The 12,720-nt window shown below is 45.5% G+C and overlaps 1 protein-coding gene across 2 annotated transcripts in view; it reads right to left on the bottom strand.

The window, feature by feature from the left end:
- The window catches only part of INTS9 (integrator complex subunit 9), a 62,415-nt gene that overhangs the window by 26,111 nt on the left and 23,584 nt on the right, over nucleotides 1-12,720 (bottom strand). For both annotated transcript variants that reach the window (XM_064651175.1, XM_064651176.1), the window contains exons 9-11: nucleotides 10,108-10,219; nucleotides 4,194-4,374; nucleotides 1,953-2,013 (exon numbers count right to left, since the gene is read on the bottom strand). In XM_064651175.1, coding sequence (XP_064507245.1) covers nucleotides 1,953-2,013; nucleotides 4,194-4,374; nucleotides 10,108-10,219 — 354 coding nt within the window. The remainder of the gene's footprint in view (nucleotides 1-1,952; nucleotides 2,014-4,193; nucleotides 4,375-10,107; nucleotides 10,220-12,720) is intronic.

Below are 12,720 nucleotides of genomic sequence, written 5' to 3'. Positions count from 1 at the left end.
CAACTGAGCAGTTAAAGCACATCTTTTCATGATGGGCAATTTCTGTGCAGGTTACACTGCACAACCCACCATTACTTTGAGAAAAGTAAAGCAATTCCCCACTAACAACCTGTCCAGTAGAAACCATCACTCACTGTCTGCTTCTGGTGCTCATTAAAAACCCCCTGAAGTGCCAGTAAGCAAAAGCTCCTGACTGGGAGGTTGTGGAGCCACAGGAAAAGTGGTTATATAGATGTTTTATATCCTGTGAGGTACACACACAGTGTCAGCTGCAAGATTTTGCAGATTTAACAAGGAAGCCAAGGCATGTGCTGAGCACTGGGGCCCTGACATGGACATCTTGTGGATGGTCCCTGAGCTGATCTGTGATCCCCTGCTGGGAGGCCTTTCCTGCATAATCACCTTGATCTCCACCTGAAGCACAGAGCAGTTTTTGCAAAGCTGCTTCAACAGCCACACAATCATTTGGCAAAATCTCATCATCAACAGGCCTCTGGAGAATATAAAACATCCTAAGAATGAGAGGACACCGTTATCACTCTATAAACACAAAGGCCCATCATATAAGATGGGTTAATTAATCCAGTCTGTGACAGCTGCATGTTTGGCTTCTCTTTTTTTTGGATGGGTTTTCACTTCAATCTGCCTGTTCCAGAGCATATTGAGAACTAGAATATGGGCTGTCAGTGAAAGCAACAACACTGTGGAACATCAAGGACACCCCAGAAAGCAGAGACGGAGGGGAAGAGAGTCTTGTACTCAGGGATCAGCCTTTGGAATGGATATATCAGTGGGAATAAATTTTTTTTGGTTAGAAAATAAGTGGTGAGCAGGTGGCTTGCCCTGCAGTCCACATTATTTCTGGTAACAGATTATACATAATTCACTGCACATCCTGCTTGAAATACGTTCAAGCATCTGGAAAGAGTGAGGGCTCCTGGTCAGATCCTACTTCCAACAATGCCTTTGAAGCACCTACAGATGATAGATGTGATGGTTAATGGCAATTTCCAGAACAAATCCCTGGATGACACATTTTCAGATGGAAAAAACCCCCCCAAACACATCTGTAAAAGGATTTAATTTCTGGGCTCTTAAATCTGCAGTGACCACCCTGGATATCTCCTGAAACAGTTTGGACCACAGCAACTAGAAGAGACAGTTTTCTGCACGCCTCACATGGAGGAGGATTTAGCTAAAATTATTTCTCAGTCCTGTTTCTTCTTTTCCCAACCTGCCTCTCGTTTACTTCAGAGGGAAAACCGCCTGTTCCCAGTGGAGAATTTCCTTCCTTGATACGTGAGATACCTCTGAAGGCACGAGCTCCCCTGCATTTATTTAATGTCTGGTTGGCTAAAACTTCCCCTCAAATTCTTATTTTGTTGCAGGGAAGATCCTCCAAAGCCAGGAACCTCATTCCTCTTTGCTTCACTGCGATGCTCAAGTAATTCCATTTAAAATTGCCAGTGACAGCACCCAGTGCTGCAAGCTTGAGCTTTTTATACAGAAACTCTCTTCCAAGGTACCACTTCTCCTGCAGCAAACAGGGTGCCTGTTCCAGGGAGGCAGGAGCTGGGATGACTAAACTGTCTCTGGTGACAAGCTCTTAGTTTTAGACTCTGGAATGAACTGCTTGGACACTGGGAATACTCGTGGTTGCAGTGGGATAAGAGCAAACACCCAACCATGTGTACATGGATCACATTCTGAGGGGAATGTGAGATACTGTGTGTGAGATACTGAAATAAAGATGGGAATTTTGGAGTTGAGGGAACACCATCATTCCTTCCTCCCCCACGCTCCCAAATTCATCACAGAAAGAAAAGGAAAAAAGAAAACCACTTGTGTGAATAATGACACAAAACTTAAGGAGCTGTACAAGGGTTCACCCAAAAAACAACAGCCACACAGGACAGTGATCCAGAAACTAAACAAGACCATGGTTTACTTACCTCAGCATGGGGAAAAGGAGGTTCTGGAAGATACACCTTTGTTTGTTTGTTATGACACAACCTGTAAAAGCAAAGGAAACCAGCTGGGTTAGAGGTGCAGAACATCCTGCAGCATCTGCTGCCATCTACTGACACACTTTTTTTTTCCTTGGAGAAAACCACGTTGGATTTCTGACATCAGGTGCAAAATCACTGATTTGTTTTGTTGCTTCCAGTCTTTCTAGTTAGAGGATCAACACCCACATGGAACAACAACTCAATCACAGTGAGATCACGCAGAGAAGGTGCAAGACAGCTGAAGGTAATTCTGTACACACTGTAACAGATCCTTTGCTGCTGAAGGCAAATCTGTAACTCAACATGCCCATTTCCCAGTCCAGACCTCAGCAGTTTTTGCAAAGCCAAATCATCTGTCAACAGAAAAATTCCACTTGCCTCATCCCACTTCTCATCGGTGACTTGGTCCTTTTGTTCCTTGTAAACTCATTCTCCTGTGCATTTTGTTTTTGTAGCTGCAGTGTCAGTAAAATGCCTCTCACCACGGCCCAACACTCACAGGGACCTGCTATTTTACATCATTTATCTTTAAAACACAGATACTGAGAGCTGTTGATGAGCTCTATCCAGGCTCCTGATTCATCCTATTACAGAAGCTGTTTGTCAGAGGTCTGGGTGACAATTATCTGCAGTGACAATGTCCTGGTGGCTTTTTCTGGGAAACACTGCCTGCCTCGTACTTTCACTTTATTAAAAAGCAATCAGCCTGGGTCAAACTAATTTTGATAAACTCTAGGAGGTATTAAGAGCAGGACATTTTCTTCAGTTGACTAAAGGGTAGAACTGGAGGCTGGAATCCCTGAATATCAACCCCAGCTCTGACCCCAAACCTCTGTTTTACAGATGGTTTTACCTCTGCCTCCATTCCATGTAAATTCACCAGATTTCAATCCTCTTTACAATTCTCCTGAGGGACCAAATCACATAGGATTTCCAGGGCCTCCAGACTTAAAATATCTGGAGAGGAAGAAAGAAAGGAAAAGCTACCTAACCCTAATAATCTAGTGCATGTCTCCATTTGTAAAAATTTGGAAGGAGTTCCAGGTGGTTGGGCTCTCCTCTCCAAGGCTCAGAATCACAGAATGGTTGAGGTTGGAAGGGATCTCTTGGGATCCAGTCCAAACCCCTGCTCAAGCATTCCCACATACAACAGGTCATCCAGGACTGTGTCCAGTTGGGTTTTGGTGTCTCCATAGAAAACTCTCCATGCCCTCTCTGCACAACCTGTTCCAGTGTTCCACAGAATCATGGAATCTTGGAATGGTTTGGGTTGGAAGGGGCCTTGAAGCTCATCTTTTTTCAACCTCCTGCCATGGGCAGGGACACCTTCCACTATTCCAGGTTGCTCCAACCTGGCCTTGGACACTTCCAGGGATGGGGCAGCCACAGCTGCTCTGGGCAACCTGTGCCAGGTTCTCACCATCCTTTTAGTAAAGAACTCCTTCCCAATATCCCATCTGACCCTGCCCTCTGGCAGTTTATGCCATCACCCTGTTGGAATTTCATGTTTCAGTTTGTGCCTCTTGTTCTGTCAGCGGGCCCTGCTGAGGAGAGTCTGATCCCTCATCCTTACCTCTTCCCATCAGGTGTTTCTACACATAGATAAGATTCCCCTGGGCCTTCTGCTCTCCAGGCTCCTCACCTCTGTGGCCCTGTGCTGGCCTTACTCCAGTAATCCCACATCCTTCTTGTACTGGAGACAGAACACTCTCCGTGTGGCCTCAGCAGGGCTGAGCAGAGCAAGATCCCCTCTCCTCATCTGGGTGCTCTGCCTCATCCAGCCCAGGATACTCCTGCCCTTTTTTTTTTTTCCATGAAAATACAGTGCTGGCTAAGCAAAATTAAGCCTGAAAAATCTATTTTGCTTATCTAGGGACACCATGGTAGAGTTTTGAGGGAGTAAAACATAGAAACAGGGACAGCTAAAACTCCCTCAAGTCAGGAACATCATTTAATCATCAGCACAAGTACCAAAAAGCAGAGATTATTTCAGTTTGTACATTCTATAGGAAATGATCCTTCCCTAATTATAGAACATCTACTTACACACACACCCACACCCCCCTGTGACTCCAGAAACGCCTCCACAATTCTAATCAAGTGTAAATTAGAACATGTCAGGCAGAGAGGACAATTTCCCAGGGCTGAGGGTGAGAACTGGTGGAGCAGCCCCTGGACACCTACCACTCGGCAAAGATCTGGGAGAACTCCAGGGAGCTGTTGGCAACAGGTGAGATGAAATAAAAAGGGACATTGGAGAGCCCTGCAGAGTCAATGTACTGGTAGAGGCACTCCAGCAGGTCGTAGATGACTCCAGAGGGATAACAGGGAACCAGCACGTTCCCTCCGTTCCGGACAGTCATGGCTACGGGAGAGCAAAGTGACACAAATCAATTAACAGGGTTCCAATTGAAACTTTTGAATACTTTAATCCAAGTATTACATAAAAAGAAGCATGAATTAGCAGAGCACGTTGTGAACTGAGATGAACACTTCTGATCATTAATTACATTTATTTATTGCCTCCTCCAGGCTTAGATCTCCATCTACAGCCTGAGCACATGGAAAACTCCTGACAGGAGAGGGCGGCCTTGCACTGGCACAGGAGGATAAATGAGGGACACAAACCACCTCCCCACCCAAATATTTGCTATCCAGCTCTTTGCTGTCCACCAGAGGGGAAGGACAGCAGCTCACAGGTCTCAGCCAAAAGCACAACACGTGGGGAACTGTTCTGTGCTGTTTTCAGCTGAAAGGCTGAAGATGTGGTTATTTCAAACAGAAACGGGTGATGGAGTGTTTCCCCTTTTTAAAAACTAAACGTTTCTGTCCTTTCCACGTAACAAGAACAATTTAAAACTTGCAGACAGCATGGGACTGGAAAAAAATGAGGAAAAGGAAAAAGAGAAATAGGTTTACTCTGTAATTGAGACAGATCTGAGCACGACAGCAAAAGCAAGCACTGAGCAAGCACCAGTGTTCCTTTGGCAGAATGAATTACAAATTTCCCAGAACTTCTTTCTGGGAAAGGGAAAATACTTTGTCCAGCTCACTGAGCAATTCCTGCCTCACTAGGATTTCACCTGTGGACATGGGATAAAACCCCCTACAGCTGTTAATTCCACTGCAGCAGCAGTAACATCGTGCATCAAACATCCCACAGAAAAGCTGTGGAAGAGCCTGAAAACACAGGTATTACATCCCAACAGGATCACTTACCTGACTTCAATTCCTTGACAAGCTCTGGGGGATAAATCTAGCATATTAAGGGTGTTTTTTCCCCACCTACATGCTCAGGAAAGACTTTTATGGCTGAATGTTTGCAAGTTTTATGGAGTCTAGGGAACTTCAAAGACTCCAGTGGGATCTTTCCCATGTATTTAGGTGCTTTATTCCTTGCAGCAGTCAGTGCCTATGACATGCTGGTGGTTAAAAGCACCGTTTATATCACTTATAACACAATTGTAGTGCAGTGGATTTATTTCTCCAGGTCACAAACAAACTACACCATCAAAATATTTGTGATTATGAATAGTAATACCTCACATTTGTCTAGAACTGGAGATGCCACCAAACATGCCAGCAATGTGGTACATTATGGGTAAGTCTAAACTATCCCAGCTGTAAACAGGATGTGAAGGGAGGAGGAATGAGGAGATTAAGAACAACATTTCCAAAGCCATCTGGGGGTGGGAGTCAAGGCTCTGGCTCCAGGACCAGAACTTGCACTGTGTCATTACACACCCAAAAATTCTGCAGAGAGCAAAGGAAAGCACCCCCAGCCAGAGCAGCAGGAATGCTGCACACACCAGCTGGGATCAGAGTGCAGGTTAAAGAATGTGTCCAGGCCACAGAAAAATGTGAGTTTCATTCCTTTGTGGTGGGTTGACCCAGGCTGGAGGAAATGTAACAAAAGGCTTGTGGGGAGAGTTAAAGACAGGGAGGGATCAATCACTGATTGCCATCGTGGGCAAAACGGACTTGACTTGGGGAAATTAGTTTATTACCAATCAAATCAGAGTAGGGTTATAAGAAATAAAACCAAATCTTGAAAAAACACCTCCCCCCCACCCCTCTTTTCTTCCTGGGCTCAACATCAATTCTGATTTCTCTGTCTCCCCCCCACCAGTGGTGCAGGGAATGGGGGCTGTGGTCAGTTCATCACATGTTGCCTCTGCTGCTCCTTCCTCCTCTGGGGAGGGCTCCTCACACTCTTCCCTGCTCCAGTGTGAGGTCCTTCCCACAGGAGCCAGTCCTCCAGGAACTTCTCCAATGTGAGCCCTTTCCATGGGTTGCAGTTCTTGCTGAACTGCTCCAGTGTGGGTCCCTTCCATGGGGTCAATCCTTCAAGAACAGGCTGCTCCAGTGTGGGATCCCTTTCAATAGGGTCAGTCCTTCAGGAACAGGCTGATCCAGTGTGGGATCTCTTTCCATGGAGTCAGTCCTTCAGGAACAGGCTGATCCAGTGTGGGATCTCTTTCCATGGGGTCAGTCCTTCAGGAACAGGCTGCTCCAGTGTGGGTCCCTTCCATGGGGTCAGTCCTTCAGGAACAGGCTGCTCCAGTGGGATCTGTCCCCTGTGGGGTCCCAAGTCCTGCCAGCAAACCTGCTCCAGCGTGGGCTCCTCTCTCCATGGGGACACAGGTCCTGCCAGGAGCTGCTCCAGCCTGGGCTTCCCACAGGTCACAGCCTCCTTTGGGCATCCCCTTGCTCTGGTGTGGGGTCTCCAGGGGCTGCAGGTGGATCTCTGCTCCCCCATGGACCTCCCTGGGCTGCAGGCGACCCTCAGCTTCGGTGCCTGGAGCACCTCCTGCCCCTCCTGCTGCACTGACTGGGGGTCTGCAGGGCTGCTCCTCTCACATGTCCTCTCTCTTCTCTTCCCTGGCCGCAATTGCTCCCACACAGCAACTTCTTTCCCCTTCTTAACTCTGTTATCCCAGAGGCTCCACCACCATCACTGATGTGCTCAGCCTTGGCCAGCAGTGGGTCCATCCTGGAGCTGGAATTGGCTCTGCTGGACCTGGGAAAGCTTCTGGCAGCTCCTCACAGAAGCCACCCCTGCAGCCCCCTCAGCTGCCAGAACCTGGCCATGCAAACCCAACCCAGCCTGAATTCACAGCTCTCCCTCCCCACTCTGGGAACCTCGAGCCTTTTCTGGTGAAAACAAGCAGAAGTTCAGGATTCCTGAGGCCACAGGGGAAATAACATAAGGAACATGAAATCCCAATCCAGGGAGTGGAGCACCCTTCCAGCCAGCTGCCCACCAGGCCAGGGACCCAGGGTTGCTGCCCCATCAAATCCCATGTTCCTGGTGGCACAGGATGCACCCTTGAAACTGGCCTGCTGAATATTCCTATTCCTCCTAAGGGATGAAAACCTTTCCAAGCATATTGCTTTCCAAGCAAGCAGCAGGTCCAGTCTGGCTCCCTGCACAACTACAACAACTTTCTAGAGCTGTCAGTAAGAGGACACGTCTATTTGAAAGCTCTTTAAAGCCCAATTTATCTCTGGGAATGATGGATGCACCCTCTTGATAAAAAGTTGTATAATAATCTCAGCATTTCAAATTTAGTCTCCTTCAGTGGCTCCATCACAAGTTGTTCAATTCACAACTCCCAAAGAGATCCTTGCTTTTCCAACAGCTGCCACCACAAGGTCAAGCTGGCACCTAAAAAGCAAACTTAGGGTTTTTTTCTGCTTTATTTAAACCAACACTCACACAAAATGTCCCAAACTGTCCCCACAGACAGTTTTCTGATGATGCCCAAGGCAATGTGAAAATGCAACTGCTCTCCCTGAGCTGCAGAACGTTGGTGCTGAGCATGGAAAAGAGGGGTTTGGAATAAACTGAGAGGGATTTGGAGATGGGACAAGGTGTGGTTTCAGTGCTGCACACACCACGGGGAGAGGAAATCATGGATGTGACTTGGGAATCATGAGAATCAGCCTCTACAACTCCACATGCTGGGATGAGAACAGGGATCAAGGTGCAATTTTCACACTTCCACTTCTGTGCTTCATGACCCTTCTCCCCAACATGCTGTTACCTCCTCACACCCATTTTTGGTGAGTTTTGGTCTGCTTTAGAGCTTTCACCAAGTGAATTCTCAGCTGCTTCTGCACTCCCCTGAACATTTTGGAAATGGGAAAAACAGATGAAAACTACTGTGCTCAGTTTGCCTACTCTTGTTTTTCCCAGTAACCCACTGCTTTTTTCACTTTTTTACACATTTGAAGGAAAACTGACTCTCTATTTTCTTCTCCTGATGTTGGGTAGATGTGTAACTGCTGCTGGTATCATGTAAACACTGTATTAATACAGAATTACTTAATTTCTTCAGATTGCTGGTTTTTAGCTAATACAAGTCCCATTCCAGATTCTTCCAATGGCATTATTTTAAGCATGGAGTTTCCTCTGGTTTTTAACGATTTTCTCATTTCTCTGAGTTTGTCTCATTCAAGACAGAAGCTGGAAGACCTTCTGCAAACTCCTTAAAATAGTTCAGAGTGTTCCTGTCAACCAGAACAGCTTGTGGAGACAAACCCACCTGTACCAACATATGTAACAGGTTTATTTATACACATTCAACTTCTGGATTTTGCTGTGGCCCAACTGCATCTCTAAGACTTTAACTTGTAAAAGCATTTTAATTAGCAATGATTAATTAAAATGAAAGGGTTTACTCAGCACGATGGGAGGTGATCATGCCACCATGACCTCCCCTAAAGGTCCAGGAGGGACAAATAAGTGGCAGCACATCTGGATCTACCACAGCAAGGTCACCAAAGCTGACCACAGGGTACTAAAATTACCAACAGTGCTTAAAAACAGTGAAAACACAGGTGGAATACACACATGTAAAACACACAGCATTTAGGAGAGGAAGTCACAGGTGTTAGGAGTTAACACAGCTTTGAGGGAGGTGGAACAAATGCACTGAACTTCACTAACTACACAAAAGCCATGTTGGATCCAGGAAATTCCTGAAATAAAAACACTTGAAGGTTATGAGAGGAAAGTATCCTTTAATCTCACTCTGTTCTACTCTTCTCCAGGTATCTGCTCATGGATCCTGTTGGAGCCAGGATGTTGGCAGAAGGAAATTTGGTAAAACCCTTGATTCTCACACTTACAAAATGCCAAAATATGTTTTAATAAGAGAATCACTGAATGGTTTGGTTTGGAAGGAACATTAAAAATCACCCAGTTCCAACCCCCTGCCATGGGCAGAGTAACTTCCACTAGACCAGGAATTCAGTTTGATTTAGTCTTGTCATGTCTTTTGGTAACTTTAATAAGGATCCTCCCATCACAAACTTTTTAGTTTTCTTCGCAAAAAGTGGTGAATTTAAAAAAAAGGGAAGATCTCAGGCAACATCCAGCAGGGCAGACACGAGAAAGTGGTTTGATGGAAGAAGGGTGAGAGCACAGAGGAACTGAGGTGGGGGAAGGGGAGAAAAGGAGAGAACAGCACTGGATGTGACATTCCAAACAGGCTGGAAAATGCTGTCATTCACACTGTTATCACAGCTTTGCAATTATCAGCTTTTCCAGCTGTGAAAGCATCTGATTAGATTTTATATTTTTGGGGGGTCTATAAATATATCTTGACTTTTTTTTTTTTTTTTTAAACAGAGATTGTGCTGTTTGCTTTCGATATATTTAAAAATCAGGTGTCAGAAGGGAAGCAGATGTGCTTGTTTTCAAAACTGAAAGTCATAAAAAGGCACGTTAAGATTTTCACACTGGCTGATATACAGGAAGGAAATAGTAATATTTCAGCTGGGAACAATATCCAAAGCCCAGGCCACACGTAGCCTGTTGGCAGCCAAGTGACATACTTAAGCAAACCAGGAGCAGCAGATGATTAAATCTCATTATACCTGTTCCATTCCAAAACATTTTAGGGACAACTTGTGTCTCTCCAAGCACTTACTGTATTAATGACATCAGGAGCACCTCGTAAAATCCAAACAGGTAGTTTTATGCCAGCAGCTATAGCTGGACAACTTAATTCCAGGAATCTCAGAATTATTTCCCACCCAAAGCCATGAATAAGATGATAAAACAGGCAGAAGATTTCTCTCTGTGACCTACCCAAGTTGCTGCAGAACTCTCCCACCATTCCATCCGGGTTGGCGGTGGGGATTTGGGTCAGACCCGTCAGGATGAGAACATCACTGTTTTTAAGAGAAGCCTGGTCCATGGGCTGGAACAGAGCACAGGGAAATAACATCAGGAATGAGAAGTTATAACACAGCTTTCTCTGGGCAGGACAGAATAGATACAGTGACCAAGAAGGAGAACACATGGAACACTTTAAACTTAACGTTCCTCCATCTGTGGAAACCTGACTGGAGTTAATAAAAACAGGGACAACGGTTCACCTGCATCCCAGAGCCCAAACAAACAGAGGAATTGGAACTGGATCCATCCCAGAGAATTCCCTGTAGTCTAATCAGTTCATGGCCTCAGGAGCTGAGCACTGAGAAGGCCATAATTTGCTGAGGATGTGGCAGTGAGTCAGGAAGGTTTGACACGTGCATTCTGAGCTCTGGCTGCTCTAGTTTCCAACTTACTTCCCTTTGCAAATCCAGGTGTCAGCTTTGATTTCCAGGGCTCTACAGGGGCAGCACCATTTTCCTCCACCCTTCAGTGGATTCTCTTTGGAAGAGGTGAGATCAGGAAAGGCCTTTGGGCTTGAAGCTCTCAGTTTTGGGTATGAATCTGAATCATAGGATCACGGCATCATAGACTATCCGGAGTTGGAAGGAACCCCCAAGGATCATCCTTCACCCTTTTTTCACTGAAGTCTATTAATTAACATGTTTTATACTGGTATTTTCCTAAAGCAGAATGAAAATGCAAACCCATTTCCTCCATTAGCAAACAGAGAGTAGATACTCTTTGCAGCCTCACCAACCAGGAAAGATTTCTGCCAGAAGAGACTGATGAAGAGATCACTAAACCTTGAAGACCACTGTGAGGTTAATTCCCCTGATTACACTTCCCAGAGCCATTCTGAAGCAGTTGAGAAGGACCTTGCTCTGGTAAACAAACAGGGGAATTTCACATCAACTTTGACAGAAGTTTACACTGTGCACCCCCTTGTAGGATCAGACCTGACAGGTGAGATTTATCCCCATCTCCGACTCGCCGTGGTGTGTCCGTGAAAATGAAATGCCAATAATGGCAATAAAAAATAATATGGAATGTGCCTGTGATAATGTACATAATGATTATGCCATATTAGATCCACATAATTTCACATGCCATTGCACTGAGAGGGCCTGCATTGATTTTTGTGGGTTAATGTAAAGAATATGTCTTAAAAAGCTTTTAGTGACACGTCTGAACCTGTGCTGTCAACTCCTGTTCTCCACTTCAGTGGCAACGGTGTCAATTCGAGCCTCAGGAGAGGGGGAGGCAAAATTTCAGTAGAAACCATCTGCCAGAAGACAGAAAAGGGAACAATTAATGGTGCCAGGCCTAACTCCCAACTCGCTGGAGAAGTGCTCAGGTTTTGCTGCTGTTCAAAAAGCCCTGGATATGCTTAAAGGATATCCCTTTTAACACAGAGTGCAGTGACTGTTTTCACACACTGCTCAAAAACTGGGGATTTCATGATGAACTGCTCACCACCATTCTGTGGAGAAACAGGCCAGACAAACAGTGTTGATCTGCTGAACACAATTCTGCCTCTGTGCCACTCAAGATACTGTTATCATTACATGCTGTCTGTCAAACATCAGAGGGATGAAGAGCTGGTTGGCAGCTCAAAAAAGCCACTAGTTATTACAGAATCCATATTGGAGCAGCCTGTGCTGGCGTTCACAGGGATGAACCTCAGGAGAAAAACTACCCATTGCCTTCAAAGAGCATCTGGGAGCAAATACAAGATGATGCTGATTTCTGGTAACGTCTGTGATGTGGCAAATGACAGGAAGAGTGCAAACCAAATGTGATTTTCATTATCTGGTAAAATATTCCTTCAAACTATGTGTTAGTGTAAAATTAAGCAAAGTGCAAGGGACTGGATGGTAAAAAATGAGAGCCTGGAAAGCATGTGGGACAAGCAGCACTGTCAGCAGTGAATAATCTCAGTTCCATCTCTTGTTGGAACAGGTCCCTCGGGTTTCAGGGAGGCTCCCAGAACCTTCTCCTGCACTTTTTAAGCTCCAACAGCCCTGTCTGATGCTCCCACTTCTGCTGCAGGTTGCAGTGAGTGCAGATCACAGCTCATGGGCTGTTCACTCACACCCCATTCCCTGCCACTGGGAGTTAATTTCCATAAAAACAAGGCTTTTACCAGGAGTTTCCAGAGAAATGTTCACTTTTGGAAGATGATGAAGGATGGCCAATCTGACCTGATAAAACTGAATCACCCCTTCACATCAACAAAGGCAAAACATTCTCAGTTACCAAACTACTTCCTACAGAAGCTTCTCCTCACAGAAATATTCCTTTTACACCTTGTCAAATATTGCTGCTCCTTCACTAGGAGGAGATGAGAGAGCACAACCCAAGATGGAATGAGGCTGAGGAGAAAAAGGGGTTTAGGGGCTCTGATACATTTTGTGCAGCTGAAGAATGGGCCAGACTATTAAGGATCCTTTCTCTACTGCAGCTGCTCAGCTCCTGAGAACAAGCTTTTAAGTGAAGGATGCTCAGAAGCAAAGCACTCCACAGATCCCCACCTTGGGGGAAATC

The sequence above is a fragment of the Pseudopipra pipra genome, chromosome 3 (genome assembly GCF_036250125.1).
Source record: "Pseudopipra pipra isolate bDixPip1 chromosome 3, bDixPip1.hap1, whole genome shotgun sequence".
Classification (NCBI taxonomy): domain Eukaryota; kingdom Metazoa; phylum Chordata; class Aves; order Passeriformes; family Pipridae; genus Pseudopipra; species Pseudopipra pipra.
This window is presented reverse-complemented; position numbering and strand designations above follow the sequence as displayed.